The sequence below is a fragment of the Trichosurus vulpecula genome, chromosome 3 (genome assembly GCF_011100635.1).
Source record: "Trichosurus vulpecula isolate mTriVul1 chromosome 3, mTriVul1.pri, whole genome shotgun sequence".
NCBI lineage: Eukaryota > Metazoa > Chordata > Mammalia > Diprotodontia > Phalangeridae > Trichosurus > Trichosurus vulpecula.
The window spans coordinates 126,801,349-126,818,991 of record NC_050575.1 but is presented as its reverse complement, the minus strand read 5'-3'; the positions used below and the strand labels follow the sequence as shown (position 1 = coordinate 126,818,991).

The 17,643-nt window shown below is 41.1% G+C and overlaps 1 protein-coding gene across 3 annotated transcripts in view; it reads right to left on the bottom strand.

Annotated features, from left to right (window-relative positions):
* Positions 1 to 1,112: 1,112 nt before the first annotated feature.
* Positions 1,113 to 17,643, bottom strand: part of RABGAP1 (RAB GTPase activating protein 1) — a 217,344-nt gene continuing 200,813 nt past the window's right edge. For all 3 annotated transcript variants that reach the window (XM_036748848.1, XM_036748847.1, XM_036748849.1), the window contains 5 exons: positions 12,639 to 12,743; positions 9,028 to 9,111; positions 8,177 to 8,248; positions 4,620 to 4,817; positions 1,113 to 3,019 (listed from right to left, as the gene is read on the bottom strand). In XM_036748848.1, the coding sequence (XP_036604743.1) occupies positions 2,897 to 3,019; positions 4,620 to 4,817; positions 8,177 to 8,248; positions 9,028 to 9,111; positions 12,639 to 12,743 (582 nt within the window). In that variant the 3' untranslated portion in view covers positions 1,113 to 2,896. The remainder of the gene's footprint in view (positions 3,020 to 4,619; positions 4,818 to 8,176; positions 8,249 to 9,027; positions 9,112 to 12,638; positions 12,744 to 17,643) is intronic.

Below are 17,643 nucleotides of genomic sequence, written 5' to 3'. Positions count from 1 at the left end.
GCAGCTGAGGTGTACAGCACATGAGAAAGGGCTGTAATCCTATGGCAGAGGGCCTGGACAGTCAGACTAATTCTGGACTTAGAGTCACTGAAATGTTTTGAATAGGAGCCATATAACCAGACTTTGGCATCATTAAACCAAGATCTGTCCCGAAGAGCAGAATGAGCTCACCAGCCTGTTGGCAAGTCTCCTGTCACCTCCTCCTGGAAGACTTATATGACCCTCGGTATTGGCTTTTACCTTCCTTATACATAAGATGCAAGTATTAGAGCAATTTGTTGCTTCCTAAAACTCTTAAGAGAGCAGGAGACAAGGCTTATCTAAACTGTATCTCACCCAGGGCTCTGTTTACAAGCTGGTACTTAATGTAAGGAAGATTAGTTGAACTAAATGGTCAGAAAGGGATTAAGTTAGAGATGATCTCTGAACCAACCCAAGGTCAGGGCCATTGTATTTGTGCCTTAGGCAAGGTTTGAAAAAATGTGTGGCCTAAGTCCACTGGTGGCTTTGAGTCTTTAAAAATACCATTTAGTGGAGAATATTGGAGAAGTTTTAAGGGCACTGAAACCATTTCAGAATAGTTTCAATTTCTAAGTGATGTAGACTATCCTTTAAATTTAGAGCGGGAACCACAACAGGCCTCCAACTGAAGATACTGACATCTCTGAGAACATAGAGACTTCCATTTAATTCTTCACAGTAGAGTAAAGGGAATGGCCACTTGTCTATGCTTTACCCTGATGCTGAGTAAGTTGGGGCTGGGGGAGAGAGGCATGACTGGGGACTGGCTAATGATCAAGGAATACTTCAAGAAGAGGCACAATTTTCATACCTCAGCACTTTACCACCTTAGAAGGCTTAAATAATGAGTTACTTTGGTTTAAAAAAACAAAACAGAAAAAACTCATTGCCTGATGGCCAACTTCTGGTGACAGGCTTCTCCAAACTGAAACAGACTGGTCTAAGACAAAAGACACAGGCTGTTGCTGGGTCTCCTGAACTCAAAGGCCCTCCAGTTTGGTAGGAACTACCCCAGCTTTCAAGCTTTCAAGACAAATGTCAGTGGAATGAATGCCTATGCTTATTGAAATGAAATAAAACTGAAGAAATAATAATAATACAATGTTACTGGTTTATATTTCAATTCATAAAGTTTACACACTGAAACTACCCCAGCACAACGTCCACACAACTTAATATTGGACACACTTACAGTTGTTTGTTTGGGTGATTAAACAATAAAGATGATGGAAGTAGTTAAGGAAAGGGTTTGGGTATATAGCTGCATGTCACCTCTGTCATCACAGGTCACATTAGCGAGCATTAGTACAGTCAACAAGAAAAGAAGTACAAAATAAACCAAGTATCTTTATATACAAACCAGTGTCTCTTCTTGTAACCAGCTTGCTCACACTGCACACAGGGTAAAGAAAAAAAAAGTATCCACTGATACAAGAGAGATTTGTCAGCACAACATAAACCATTATAAATTAAAAATGATAGTGAAAATAACAATCCTTAAAAAAAGGAACAAGGTGCTAAAATCTTCATTCCATAGCTTTCAAGTGAGAACTTCAAGCCAGTGTGAATGGGGAGAGGCCCATGCACAGGAAGAACTCTGAGAACAGGGCTCCGGAAACCCGGCTCACAGATCCAGAGTCTGAGCAGGTGCGATGTCCCCAGAAAGTCAGTGAAAGTATATAGCTGGTGAGTCCCAGAGCACCACTACCTTGCTGCAAGTGCAGATAAACATACATACACATCCCAGAAGACCAACTACATGTGTACAATTCAGTTTCTCCTCATTCATACATATGTGCAAACTAAAAACCTTGATAGTGGAGAACTCATCTTGTCATTGGGGGGTTGGGGTGGGGGGAAGAAACAGCCCTAAAACGGAATCAGTTGTCCAAATGGCCACATAATTAGTTACATGTCAGCAGTCCTGGTGTTGAGGTTCCAACATGGTTGATTTTGTGTGGGCTTGGGAAAGACTAGTTAGGTCTGTCTATATGACATAAGTAAAATAACACTTGCCTCAATTTTGATTATTTCACATCTCACATTCAAAGACAAGTCACCCAACGTGGAGCTATGAAGTCATTTGGCAGCTAGTGCTTTAAAAAAAAAAAAGAATTGCATAGAATTGATTAGAAACACATAAATAATGCCAAACAGAAAAATGTGCGGTGTGTTATCTAACAAAACCAGATGGCGCCAACCAGTGTCATGAAACCCTTCCATTTTTTTCCTTTTAAAAAACTCCCTGGATCCTACCTGGAAGGACTTGAGTCAGACAGACTTGAGTTGTTTTCTTGGTTAGTGACATTCCACCCCTGCCATTCTCTCTACATGTATATATACATGCATGTGTGTGCATTTATCTATATACACACATCTATACATGTGTGCATGTATATATACAAACATGTATATACACACTTTATATATACACACGTGCTTGTATGTATGTGTGTACATATACACACACGGACACATACACACACAAATTAAGGTAAAAAAGATCCAAACTGATCAAAAGATCCCTACACCTGTAATGTAAACTTGGCCGCAGGGTATGTTAAGTTTTCAGACCTACTCTGACTTTGTGAAAAAGGCCTCTTAGGGGGTCTCCACAGAGTGCTGCTCTGCAGAGTTTCAATCTAGCTAGAACACCTGTTAAATATCAGTAGTATGGAGAGTCCTACACAGGAAGCCTTGTTTTGCATGTTTCCATCCAATTTATCATTGATCTATTAAAATCCTGACATGCTGCTGTGTTTCTAGGTTATATACATTCTGGTCCTCTGACATGTCACAGATTCAAACATCTGGCCGAGGAAGGCAGCCAAAGGTGGTGTGTGTTAAGAAGGTGTCTCTATCTGGAGGTGTCGCCTCAACAAGTCTCTTTCCCTTGGACACCAGTCACTGTCTTTATAGAACTTATGGTTCGGTTGAACCAAGTCTTCTTGGCAGCCTGGACCTCATTTAGTGCAAGACCCAAATGGTGTTCCAGGTCCTGAAAGAGAAAACATATGACCCACAATTACATTTCTGCTGCTGCCACCAGTCAAACAACCCGATGGAGCTAGGAAACTGAGTGTAGAAAAGTCCAGCCTTCAGTTGGCTTGGAGTCATGAAGTCCTAGGTCTGAATCCTGTCTGAAGACAGTTACTTAGTGACCCTGGGCAAACCATTTCATGAGGCACTGTGGCCTAGTGGCTGGAGTAAGGAAGAAATGAGTTCAAATTCCACTTTTGCCACATCACATTTGTGTCACTGGGCAAGTCACTCTTCAAGACTCCTCTAAATTGCAGAGAAGGTTTTCCCTTTACAGAAGCAATCACAGGTCTGCTCCAAAATAAAAGGACTTCCAAAGTCCATGGGAGGCTAAAATGAAGGAATATACCTAATGGACTAGGCATATGTCAGGAAATATTATTGTTACTGACCTGTGCTTTATAAAGTCATTGGATTTAGGTCTTTGGATTTAGGTCTTGGAAGGGACTTAGACTAAGTGGGTCCCATAGTAGAGCTAATCCTAAGTCCTTTTACTCCAAATTCAGCTCTCTTCAGTACAGCATGCTATCTTCTTACATTAAAACCCCACGCTGTAAAGCTGAGTATTTTTTGGCCAACTGCTCATTTTTAACAATATTCCTATAGAGCCAGCTGTCCCCCTGTAATGTTGTTTTGCCTAAAGCTGCTGCTTTCTAGCACCAACTGAGCAACAGTGCTCAAATGCCAAGATCTTGGTCGTTAACATCTTATTAATTAATTCTCTGTCACATTCATGTGCTCAATTCATGCAATGAATCCTCCATTCATTCAGCTAAATGGGTCTTTTATGTTCAAGACACGGTAGAGGCCACAGAAATGGGGAAGACAATGCCTCTGCCCTTATGTCCAGTAGGTCTTTCCTTATGATACAGAAGAAGAGATAAAAGATATGTCCAAATAACTCTGATAACACATGAATCTGAATGCAGCTACTATTTGCTACATTATTTGCAAAATTCCAAATTGCTTTTCAAAATGGTTGTAACATTTCACAGCTCCACCAAAAATATCTTTAAGTTGCCTATCCTTCCACTTACCCCTCCAGCACTGATTGTTGTCAATTTTCATTATTTTAGGAGGGATTACTTTTATGAAACAGCCACAGTGTAGAAACTGATGACAACTTCTTTAAGTAATGTGATAAATCCTTTCCTACACCTCTCTAAATCTGGTGTGTAGAAAAACGTATGTATATCTTTACATTTTTTTCCTTTCAAACAAAGGTCAACCTTAAGGATGTGGCTTACAATGCCACCAATATGGATAAAAGACAAGGGCCATGTAAGTGCAGGATAAAGTTTTGTTGCTACATTTCAATGGGACTTAAACTCCTAAACTATGACATACTTTGCAAGAAAAAAGCCCTCCAAACTCTCTGGTCACAGAAGGAAGGGGGTTGGGAGAGAGTGGATGATACTTTTCTACCACAAATGTGGGAAAAATCGCAGGTCATTTGATCTGGCTGATCATCTAGTACAAATCAACTACAAAATCATTCCCCTAAGTCTCTAGGGCAAGTCCTGAATGTCTTGGCGTAGTCTGTCCCTGGATCTCCTCACCTGGATTTTACATTCTGCCTCGACCAATTGCAGTTTGGTTTGTGCTAGTTCCAGCTCCATTTCCCTCAGCTGGTTTTTCAATATCTCCTTCTCTTCATCGGTATCTTCATCTGAAGCCTCTGTGGCTGAGCTGATGACCTTCACACGCCCTTCCTTGTTGAAGAACTCTCTGCATCGCTCACAATCATCCACCTTATGCTGAAACCAGAGGGCAGACATTCAAAGGCAGTGTCACTGACTGGCCCACAAGGAAGTCCCTTTTTTGTCCCTTTTTTGTCCCTTTTTAAAAAAAAATTTAACTTTTTATTGATATTTTTGTTTTTTATATCACCACAGTTATCCCAAATATTCCTCCCCTCCCCAACAGCCATCCCCTATGACATTATTTTCGTAAAGAGGAAAAAACAAATCAGCTAAACAGATCAATTCATTGAAAAAAATCCCCAAACACGTGCAATGTCTAACATTTGTGGGCCTCCCCACTTCACAAAGGGGTGTGTTGGGGGTGTCCTCTCATATCTCTTCATTTCAGTCCTGCTGGATCTTCATAATTTTGTTGCATTCAGTTCTGGTGGTATGTGGTTGTTATTTCCATTTGCATTGTTGTAATTATTGCGTTTGCTACTTTCTTGACTCTGATCATATGCATCATTTCTTCCAGTTCAGTAACGTTCCATTACATTCACTTACCACAGTTTGTTTAGCCATACCCTGATTGGTGGACATCTACTCTCCCAACTCTATAAATATTTTGGTGTATATGGAGATGCCTTTTTTTTTGCAGAGGAAGTATAACATTTATTTTGATGCCAGAGGATCAAATCCAGGGACCAATGCCCCCAATTTTATATAGTAGCAATAATATTCCAAAACCGGTAAGCCCACCTAACTGTAGTAACAAGGAAATTATAACAAAATATTATAGCAAAGAACCAAGCCATACTGTAGCCCCCCCCGCTAGGGTCTTCCTATAAAATATCACTCATGAATCCTAACTCTCCGCTCAGCACTCTCCCCTACAGTTCTGCTGACTCTGAGTTCCTTGATCATGGAGACATCTTGTGGATAGCTTCATTGAGGCATTAAATTCAGTAATGGAGTCTGGGCATTTTAGTCACATTATTTGCAAAATTCCAAATTGCTTTTCAAAATGGTTGTAACATTTCACAGTTCCACCAAAAATATCTTTAAGTTGCCTATCCTTCTACTTACCCCTCCAGCACTGATTGTTGTCAATTTTTGTTATTTTAGGAGGGATTACTTTTATGAAACAGCCACAGTGTAGAAACTGATGACAACTTCTTTAAGTAATGTGATAAATCCTTTCCTAAAAATGCTGCAGATCGAGTTTTGATATAAACTGTAACAATATGTGATTTCATATATGTTCTAGGTAACAGCTTCCCAAACAAAGTGTTTCTAACATGGCTAGTGATTAAAAAACCTTTTGGGCAAGAACTCCTGTATATAACTAAGATTATGAGTCCTTGCAGCAAATGGAGAATGGAGTATTGTTGGAAGAACATTTTACCTAGAATCTTGGTGCATCAAAGCTGCAAAGGATAACTGAACATAGATCATAATGGTATATAACTAAATTAGAGCAGGAAGAGACCTGAGAACAGACAATGCTGGAGCTGGAAAGTACACTGGGCTGGGCTGCCCCAATGCTTAGCAGGCACCTAATAAAAGTTTAGTGATTGATTGCTACCACATAACTAATTTGGTAGAGTTGCTGAAGAAATAAAAAAACCTGGAAGATAAAACTATATGACCAAGAGAACAAGAGCTATTCATCTAGAGGCACCACAAAAAAGTGACAGTTGGGAGATATAAATAACTGAGTCTCCTGGTAAGTTGGTCTTCAAAGGCAAGGCTAAGTGAGAAGCCTAGAACTCTTTGAACAGCAAAAGAAGGTTCCATGAAAGTGTAAAACTGCAAAAGTGTAAGAGCTAAAAGGCAGGTGTAGACTATAAGTAACACTGGATTCAGATATGATCAATCAGTCATACACTTGGAACCTAAACTAAATTAAGGCCTGAATTTCCAAATTCTGCAGGTGAAGCAGAATAATGAAAACAAGCTGCAAAGAGAGGTGGCCCAGCATGTCCCACAGCTGACTGGCTGCTAAGCTGGGACAACAAAGCTGTTACTAACCCTTACTGGGCAGCATTTATCTGCAGATCAATACTTTGTGAATTTTAAGGCTGGAAGGAATTGCAAAGCACAGAATCTTGCAGGATCACAGATTTAGAGCTAGAAAGCCCTTCAGTGGTAATCTAGTCTAAACCCTTCATTTTACAGATGACAAAACAAAGAGACCTAACTAGTGACCCAACTAAGATCAAAGAGCTGGAGACCAGAAGAAAGACTTCAGTTCCAGATCTGTGATTTGCATGGAGATGACCCGTTGTCAGCAATATTTTAGAGAGTGTTTCTGTTCACCTCTGAGTTAGGCCACAGCCCTGAGGCCTGTAGGACTCAGAGGTTCTATGAGTCTTCCTGACTTTAATAGCACCCCTCTTTATGACTGTGCAGCTTTGTAGGAAGCAGTCAACTGAGGAATCCCCAATTTATTAAATCTCCTAAAATCAGTACCGTGATTTAATAAACTTGTCAATTTTTCCTCAGCAAGGGTCTTCTTCCTATGCCCTTTGGTATGGAGGTGACTCTAAGTTCTTGATGGCTCTACAAAATACAATGTGAGCACCAGCAAGTACTCACCAGGCCACATTATCTCTTTGTCAGAGAAAGAGAGAGAGAGATGCATATGTATACAGCGTGTGTATGTACGTACGTACACACACACACAATATGGTCCTTCTACATACACTAGTAACAGGTTCCATTTTTATGAGGAATTTCTAATAATCATGTCTGATGTAACAGAACAATGTAATGTCCTTTTGAGTTCGACAAAATGACCCCACCTTATGTGAAATGATCTTTTTTGACTTGTCAAAGAAATTACAACCAGAAGGGGCCTTAAAGGTCCTTTAGTTTAAACCCTTCTTTTGCTAAATGAGGAAACCAGGGAAGTGACTTATTTAAGGTCACACAGTGAATTTCTGACAGAGCTGGGAGTTAAACAGTTCCCTGACTGCTAATCCAGTAGAAAAGAAAGATAAGTCTTTACCAGGTAGGAAAGAACTCGAGAGAAAGCATAAAACCTAAGTTCTGCTTCTGGCTCTTGACATTTATCAGCTCTGAGACCATGGACAACTTAGTGTTTCTAAGCTTCAGGGTCATAATCTGTTAGGGGAATTGGACTTGATCAATCCAGCTGGGCCCCTCTAACTGCTGCCATTCTAGAGTCTAAAGTTGTTTCCATCTTGAACAGTGTGTTTTGGGTTTGAACATGTTATGTTCTCAGGTCTATTCCTCTTCTAACATTTTGTGATTCTGTTCCCCAAGGGCATTATAACATTCATGGTCCTGCCCCATGAGAAGTCCTGCCTAATAGTTTATAATGATTAAAGTACTGCAAACAAAGTTCAGAAATTCTTTGCCTTAAATTAAAAGCAAATTGTACCAACACACTAAAGAAAGCCACTTACCCGAATTTTCTCAATTTCTGCTTTATTCACTGACTGCTGCTTTTCCAATCTCTCACTCAACTGGGAACAAATCTAAGGGAACACAATGCATGAAACACTTGAAGCAGTACAATCATCTGTGTAAGCTAAGCTTATGACTCACTTAAGGCCAAAGGTGCAGTAGAACATTCAGGGATAATTTTGGGGGGAGGATGACTGCTATTTGGGGGTGACATGAGGGAGACAAAAGTTGGGACATTCAAAATGTAAGTTCCCTTAGTTGTGTTAACACGACTCTCATGTCCCCTGAGGGCAAGGCCTAGATGATCCCTGAGGAGATGCTAAACATATAAAGCTGAATGAGGAGGCGCAGCAAAGGGAGAGACAACTACTACTATATAATCATATAAATAAAGCCAGTCCAGAGGGAAGAGACAGTGTCTGGCAGTGACAAAGTGTCACATTCTAAGAGTCTATCCCAGACGTGTGTGTAACCAGTGTTAACAGAACAGAGATGGGTAAAGAGTTTATGAGCTGAGACAGCAAAGAACAGTAGTACAAAGAGCACTGGATTTAGAGTTAACAGGCCTGTGTTTGAATCTCAGGTACCAGCACTAACTAGCTGTGTTACCTAGGACAAGTCACTTAACCCCTCTGAGTCTCAGTCTCACTGTCTTTAAAATGGAGATAACAGTAAAAACTGCCTAACAGGACTGTTGTGAGGAAAGCTTTTTGGAAATCTCAAAGTATGTAGAAATAGGAGTTGTTATTAAGGGCTTGTGGGGAGTGCAGAGAGGAATGTGTCCCCTAGGAAGACATCTGCCAATATTCTTTAGAGAAGAAGGGAGCATCAGTGGACCAGCGGCACTTACCTGCTTGTAATCACCAATGATGGAGCTGTTTTTCTTAATCTCAGACTCCGCCTTGTCCAGCTCCCGGCGGCACATTTCTTTCAGCTGCAGGAAAAAAGTAAAAAGGGAATAAACAAAGTCCTGAAATATAACCGCCACCACAAACTGGGTGCTTCTTCTGCAGGACTCTAGAGAGAAGAAAGCCCTAGTCTTGGAGAAAGAGGATGTGGGATTGAGTCCAAAGCCCACTATGGAGCCTAAAGGGACCACCACTTTGTATCCCTGGGCTCCTGTGTCCTCACCTGTAACATGGAGACGAAGATGATGATTGCATTTCTTTACATCCAGGGATTTGGGGGGAAAGCACTGTGGAGATGTTAAAGCTCTCTATGAATGAGTCACTAATCATAGTGATGGTAATAATACTTCCACTACCTAAGGTCTGTGGTTAAAAAAGCTATCACATACCTTCAAACACTCTGGAAATGGGTGTTATTATTTTCAGCTTTTGGTATAGCCAGCTATCCTGCTCCTTAAGTCAGTAGAGGGGAAAGCACTGATTAGCTCAAACCACACTCAGTCGGTCAATAAACATTTATTAAATGCCTATCAAATGCTAGGGTACAGAGAGGGTTTGCAAAAGACAGTCCCTGTCCTCAAGGAACTCAGAAACTCATGGGGGAAACAGATATGTCCAAACAAGCTATAGAGGAAAAACAGAATAGGAAAAATAAGAAAGAAGGCACTAAAATTAAGAAACAGTGGGAAAAGTTTCCTTTAGAAGGATTTCGCCAGCAGGTGAAGATGAGGAGTGGGAGCATTCTGAGACAAGAGAGAAAGTCAGAAAATGGCCAGACCCAAGAAATGAAGTGTCGTATTCAAGGAGGAGCAAGGAGGTGAATGTCACTGAATCAAAGAGTACGTATTGGGGAGTAAGATAATAAGGAGATTGGAAAAGTGGTGGTGGTAATAGGTTATCCTAGCCTTTGAATGCCAAAGGGAGAATTTTGTATATATGATTGTGGATGCAAGAGGGAGCCACTGAAGTTTACTGAGTAGGAGGGTGACAAGGTTGGACCTATGCTTTAGGAAAATCACTGGTGGCTAAATGGAGGATAGACTGGAGTGGGGAAAGACTTGAGGCAGACAGACCAATGGCCAGCAGGCTATTGTGATAATTTAAATGTGAGAATATAACATCATCATATATAATGTGAGAATATAACATGCATCAGGGTGGGAAGCAGCATCAGAGAAGAGAAGGGAGTATATTTGAAAGATAGCATAGCGATGAAATGGGTCGTCCTTGGCAAAAGCTTGGATATGAGGTAGTGAGGAGTCTAGGATGACACCTAGTTTGCAAACCGGTGCGATGAGGTGGATAGTGTTGCCCTTGACAGTAACAGGGAAGTTAGGAGGGGTATAGGGTTTAGGGGGAAAGATAATGGGTTTGGTTTTGGATATGTTGAGTTTAAGATGGCTACTGGATATAGTTTGAAATTTCTAAGAGACATTTCAAGAGGTGAGACTGGAGGTCATCAGAGAGGCTGGGAAGAAATAGGTCTGAGAACCATCAGGATAGAGATAATTAAATCTACAGGAGCTGATGAGATCACCAAGTAAAATAGTACAGAGGGAGAAGGCGGCCCAGGAAGGATTCCTGTAGGACAAGGATGTAAGGGGATGGTAAGAGGGTGTGTCCTGGATAAGGATCCAGCAAAGGAGAATGAGGAGTGATCAGACATGTGGATGAACCAGAAGAGAGCAGTGTCCCAAAAACCTAGAGAGAAGAGAGTATCAAGGAGAAGAAGGTGATGCACAATGACAAAGGCTGAAGAGGAATAAAGGAAAGTGAGGATTGAGAAAAGGAGATGGGATTTGGCAACTAAGAAATCAGTGGTGACTTTGGAGAGAGAAGAATGATGCGCTCATTCCTGTGGAATAATGAGGTTAAAAGCCAGATGGTAAAGGGGTTAAGAAAAGAGTGACCTAAGAAAGTGGAGGAACATATTGTAGATGGCCTTTTCAAGTTTGGCAACCAGAGATAGAAGAGATATGGGATGATGTTTCATGGGGATGGAAGAAGGATCAAGTGGAGGTTTTTTGATGATGGTGGAGGATGGATATCCTTGTGGGTGGTAGAGAGGAGCCAATAGAGAAGGAGAGACTGAAAATAAGTGAAAGAGTGGGGATGCCACAGGGGGAAATCCATTGGGAGGGGATGGGAAGAGTTGGGATAATACAGAAAACCCAAAACTTTGCTTCAGGTTTTGGACATCATCTACAATGGCCCATGGGCTGTCTTTTTTTAGCTCTGTTCGGCTGTAAACATCAAGTTCTAAGGGGTAGATAAAATGAGGCTGGTACTTCATTTCTTTCCTCTTCTCTGGATTCTCAGGAGATGCTAGTAAGTGAAGAAACAGCCAAGAATGAGGATGAGTAGCAAAAGATACTTACCAATTAGTTGTACAATGTTCTGGCCCATCTGCCTGAGGGTGACCTCTGAAGTTTTTCAGAGTAAACAAATTTTAACTTACACATAAGAAGTGGTATACAAGATTGATTTTCCATGAGATATGCAATCTGAAAAGATGGGACAGCCATGCAGGAGTAGGCTGAAGAAGCTGACAGCCTGAGTGCTGTTTGTGTACACATGCAATTGTAAGACCCTTCACGAAGGCCTCAGTATATCTGGTGGACTGACTACCCCTCCCTGCCCAATCGGATTATGGGAGGCCATGAATAGAGTAACACAGGAGAAGACACAGGGGCTGTGAGCTGTACTGCTGGTATCAAACATCCATAAGAGAGCAATGGGTCCTCAGCCAGGTCATCAAGGATGCCTACCATCTACCTTTCTGTGTACCTGTCACAGAATCAGGAATGCCACTGTTAGGAGGAACCTTAGATATCACTTAGCCTAAATTTTATGGATGAAACAGGCCTGGAGGGTTGGGGTGAGACTTGCCCAAGATCAGCCAAAATCATTCATAGAGCTAGGATCCTAGTCTAGTTCTGAAAACTCCTAGTCTACTGCTTCATGTCAAGGCTCTAGAGAAGCAAACATTGGGTTATAGTAATTCTTTCTCGCCATATGAAAGAATGGACACTCACCTACCGTCCCCTTTCCAGTTGTAATTATTAAGGACCATTAGGCTTTAAGCAGTAAATAAATAGAGCCTTCGGAGAGAGGTTTTTCCCACGCCAACAGGAAATACAGCGCCTGCCCTCTATGATTTCCTTTCAGTCCTCAGTTATAGTACGACAGAATGTTAGAGTGTAGAGTAACACCTGAGAGGAAGCTTAGAGCTAGATTCTGAAGGGTAGACAAGATTTTGAAACAAGGGATATTTAGAATACAGAATGTCAGAGCTAGACATGACCTTGGAAAGCACCTGACCCCATTCCTTTCACAGATGAGGAAATCTGAAGCTAACACTGGAGAAGTGACTTACCCAAGCATCCATAGCCACTAAGTAGCCCAGGCAGGACTTGAATCTTGAATCTTGTCCTCAGATTCAATGCTCTCTGCTCTACCCTATACTGCTCCCACACCCCTTTGCTTTCCAGGAAGGCTGGGGGCGAGTGGGAGGAGGAGAAGAGGGAGTTTGGGGGCCCGAGGCACCAGTCACCTGAGCAGACTCCTCTTCTAGTCGCCTTTTCTCTTCCTCTGCGTCGATCAGCTTCTGTTTGGTCATCAGCAGCTCCTTATTTAGGGCATCTGCCTTTTCCTCAGCCTGCAACAGAGACATATTGTACTAGGGGTTGTCAAAGATTCTTGTAAAGTTAGAGCTGAAGAATCATATCATTTAGCATTCGATTTAAAGACAGGGAAATGGAACCCAAGAAAGGAGAACGTAGCACCTTTTGCTGAAGGCTGCACAGCTGCTTAGTGGAGAGGCAAGGGTTAGATCCCAGGCTTTCTGCCTCTGTGCAAAGTAAAGTTTGCTCGACTTTTGCCTAGTGAAGGAATGGCTCCATTCCTCATCATCCAGGAATGACTTCCCTTGTTCTGCTGATTTCCTCCATCTGATCATGAAAGGATCTGGGACTTTTCAGTTCCCACTCATTTCCCTGGGTAAAAACTCGTATCTTTTTACGTTCTAAGATTATGCTTGAAAATAAGAACTTTGCAGGCAGATATTCAAGAGCTGACACCAGAATGAATCACTGAACAAGTTTTATCACATCAGAAAAAATTATTATCATGAGAAATTGAGCCTAAAAGTTATAGGCCTTTGTATAAAGGCTGAAAATTACTAAGGATGTAAGAGAGAAAGGCTCCTTCTTCAACTGGACTACAAACTGTATTTGCACCTATTGGAAGAGGATGAAAGTAGAATCTGGCTTGAACATCAAATATGTGGTGGATTACTTGGCAATAATAATACAGGAAAGGTAGGACTGTTGCCAGATTGTGCAGGTCTCTGAATGCCAGACAAAGGAGTTTGAACTTTATTTCAATGTGAACTGCATGGCACTAAAAAATTTTGAGCAGAGAAATGATATGGTCAGCTCTTTCTCTACATAATGAAGACTGGTCTAATAACAAATGGAGGTTCCATTTGAGTGGGAAGAGTCAAATAGAAAGGCCTATTAGTGAACTACTGCAAAAGTCTAGCAGTGGTGAAAGAGAAGGTGCCAGATGCAAGTTATATTATGGAGATGCAAATAGAACTGGGCAACAATACATGAGAGGTGAGTGAGAGTTAAGAAGCACAGAGAAATCATCACAGGATGCAAACTATAATTGAACAGGAAATGAAGAGAACCTGAAATCAAGGAAACATCAGCCAAAATGACAAAGTTTTGGTCTGTTTTGCACTACAGACCCAATACTTTTCCTTCCTCACATAAGAAATATTGAAAACTGCCTGACTAATTTCATCATGAAATGTTTGTCATGACCTGGACCACTGAAACCCACTTTCCTTTCTAGTGTTCAGTAAACTTGCTTAGATAAAAGCTCAGTTGAATGTGAGGAGAAACATAAAGAAATAATCATGACCTTTGGAACATAAAGCCTGGCAAGATGAGCATTCTAAAATAACATGTAGACTCCAAAGTCAGACTCTCATAGCATCCCACTGGAGTCAGAGTGCTGATGAGGGAGGACTATGATAGTACCCATGTTGGAAGGGAACGCTTTTTCCTTCTCTCTTGGTAGCATAGCCACAAGTCCCTTTTCTAAATATCAGAGGCAGATCTTGGTGAGTCCATTCAGAGGATGAAAAAAAAAAAACCCCAACAAGATGCTTACTGAAAAGAGAACTTCAACTGCTGATTGCCTTGAGAAAAACAAACAAACACCAAAACCTTCAGATCAATGAAAGCAATTTCCCCCATCCCAGTAACATAAAACTGTTCTTCTCTCAGAGAGACAAGCATACATTGTTGGCACTGTACCAAAAAATGACAGCTCCCAAGAATCAATTTATACATTGCACAGATGCAGACTCATTACTGTCCTAAGGCTTTTAAGGATATTCAAGGAAAAAGCCAAATAGCAACAAATCAAATTTTTACAGCACTTGAAGGTTTACAAAATACTTTCCCTACATTGGTCCTGTCATATAAGTCTCTTTTACAAAGAGGAAACTTGAGACTCACAGAGCTTACCTGACCTGCGTAACGCAGTGACAGATATGAACTTTGGATATGAATCTGGATCTTTCTACTATATTCACAGTGCCTTTCCTCCTCAGAGACTAATGAGAAAGAAATAACAAAAAAGATGGAAGATAATTTTGCTAATGGGGGAAAATCCCAGAAATCCTTACTGTCAGCTAGTCAATTTTCTATCTTTTGGATATAAGGGAGTGGGGAGAAGAGAGGAGACAGAAGCACTGACTGACATGAGTACCAAGGAAACCAGATCATCTTGTAAGAGAACCCATCTAGTTTCCAAATGGTTCTGAGATCCCACTGACTGAATTATGCTTAAAAAAGTGAGAGGAGCTCAGTTTCTCCTCTCAATACACGGGAAGGATGAATACATGTATTTTGGGGGACACGGGTTGCTGTCCTTTTAGCTTTAGACTTCAGTAAGAATCAGCGTTGAGAGATTTCTTCCAACTCTTCAATGCTCCTCATCTTGAGCGGCTGGAGAAGAGCGATGGGACGTGGTACTGACGTGAGGAAAGCCACGAGTTCAGGCACATGCCCCTCTGTCTCACTCGCTATGATGTCTCTGGGTCCGAGATGAATGATCATTCTGTCAGAGTATTTGGGTTATTTTAGGGATCATTTCTATTTCTCATTCAGTCTCACATAAAAACCAGCTCACACCGACTTTGCACAGATGACTTCTGATGGATGACTCTCTTTAACTCTATTACAAACCAGCCAATTAATTAGCCTTTCTGAGCCTTAGTTTCCTCATGTTTAAAGTAGGTCCGACGTTCCTCATGACTGTTACTGGCTGGTGAGGATCTGGTTTATGTAGGTACTCCCTCAAATGCTGTCGAAGGCAACCTATCCTGTGTGCTTTGTAAACTGAAATCCTTATGATGTAAGTGAGACACTACTGTTATACACTAATGAGATCATGCATGTAGTGGAATATTGTTAACCGGACTCTGTGAATGGGATGCTAGGAATGGAAAATCACTTGGTTTATTTTTTTTTTTTTTGGTGATGGTTTATTGCTTTATTTCCTTCTTTATAGCAATGGAAGGAAAAGTTTGAAAGTCATTGTCTAAAAGTAATACCACCCTCTTGGGATCAATATAAAAACCTGAAGTATAAAAACACTTCTTTGGCACAGAAGTCAAGAACAAAGTCCTCAAGTTACTTTTAAGCTGGTGGGATGGTAATGTTACCATTAGACTGTCAATTTCTGGCCAACACACAATGGCTCAAGCTACCTCCAGCTGGAGCCAAATGATAAACTCCTTCTTATATCTAAGAGGCAAAGCCCACATACTCAGGGAACAAGAAAGAACACCACCATGAATGTTAATAATAATTAGAGATGCATATAAACTGCTTTGGGACTGACATTGTGGGATATAGTGGGAAAAGCTCTGGTCTTGGGGTCAGAGGGTCATTACTCTTACTGTCTGCATGATCCTGGGAAAATCACTTCACATATCTGAACCTCAACTTCCTCATGCAAAATAGGAGTACTAATGAGGAATCAAAAAGAGAAAAAGTGCTCTGTAAACCTGGATAAGTCTAAGTCCTCCCCATATTTACAAATGAGGACATTGGTTCAGGGAGTTCAGGGCCTCTCCTGAGGCTCTTCAGCCTGCTCCTTGGCCTCCCTAACCACACACTACTGACCTGCTACCCCCTCACACCACTCACTAGACAAGGCAGAAGTCCAAGAAACGTTTCTCCTTCTCGGGGTACAGAGGTCGGGATCATCATACGGGAAATTAACCCAATCAGCCACAACCTCAAACTAGGGGGTAGTATCTTGACATATGAAGCAACATCCTGTGGCCTAGTGACACTGCAAATCCCACCACTGAAAGTACTGAGGAAAATTCAGTCTTGCCAACACAATTTGTCTCCCCCGGCTCCATGCAGATGTTGCTTCAGGCTGTTAACAAGACAGAACAACCACAGCAGCAGCTACTATTTGAGGGCCTCCAACTATTGGTACAAGGAACACACATGGGTTTCCCCAGGCTTCTTTCCTTGAAGCTCCAGGTTGCTAAGGATCCACTTTGAGTATAAAAGTAATTCTAGAAATTACAATTCTGTAACTATGTCTACAATCATAATAGCTCCTATTTTCCAGAGGAGTTTTCGCTATATGTGGACTATCACAGTGCCAGAAGTGCCACCAGTGGAAGATGCTGCAAAAACAGAGGGGAGAGGAAAGGTAAAGTCTACATCTTGCCAAGAAAAACTACTAGAGCAAATTTCAAACTGGCAGGGCAGTTGGTTGCAGTTCTGTTGGAAACCCTTATTTAATCAGCATATAACAGGCAGGATAAAGAGTGGACTAAGTATTTTTCATCCCTAGGAGCCACCAGTGTGGAAGGAATTCAGGAGATAATTGTGATTAATAATTCAAACCTAGAGTCTCCGCCAGTGCTGATTTAAGTTCCTTAAGGTCCCCAAGGCAATATCTGCTTTGGTAGGACCCTGCAAGGTGTGGATGTGGAATAGATGGTGTGTCTGTCATCCAAGGACCAGTATAGATAAATGGTGGCTTGAGATAGAAGGATGGCCACCAGGTAATGATTTTTTTCCCCATATTAACTCATGATGATTATGTAACTAAGGTGTAGAAGTATTATGATGTACAGCAGTAGAAGCACTTAAGCTAATGAAATAATGGATCCTTTTAAGTACTGACAAATTTTACTGGTAAAAAAATGTGAAACCAAAAAACAATACATAAAAAAGTCAGAGAATAGGCAGCAAGGTTAGGTACACATATTGTGGGCAAAGCAGGGAGATGGGGTGAACTTAAGTTCCAAAGGGATGTATCCTGGGAATAAATGATGTAATATTTTCAAACTGAGCTAGGAGAAGGAATTTAACTGCTCCTAGATAAGTAGATAAGTAGAAAAATTGTTACAGTTTCTAGTAAGAAGTCATTCGAGGATTTAGATAAGATAAAAAAAAACAACCCAGAAATCAAATGTATTAAGCCTTTATGCTGATTCCACAAAAGTTAGA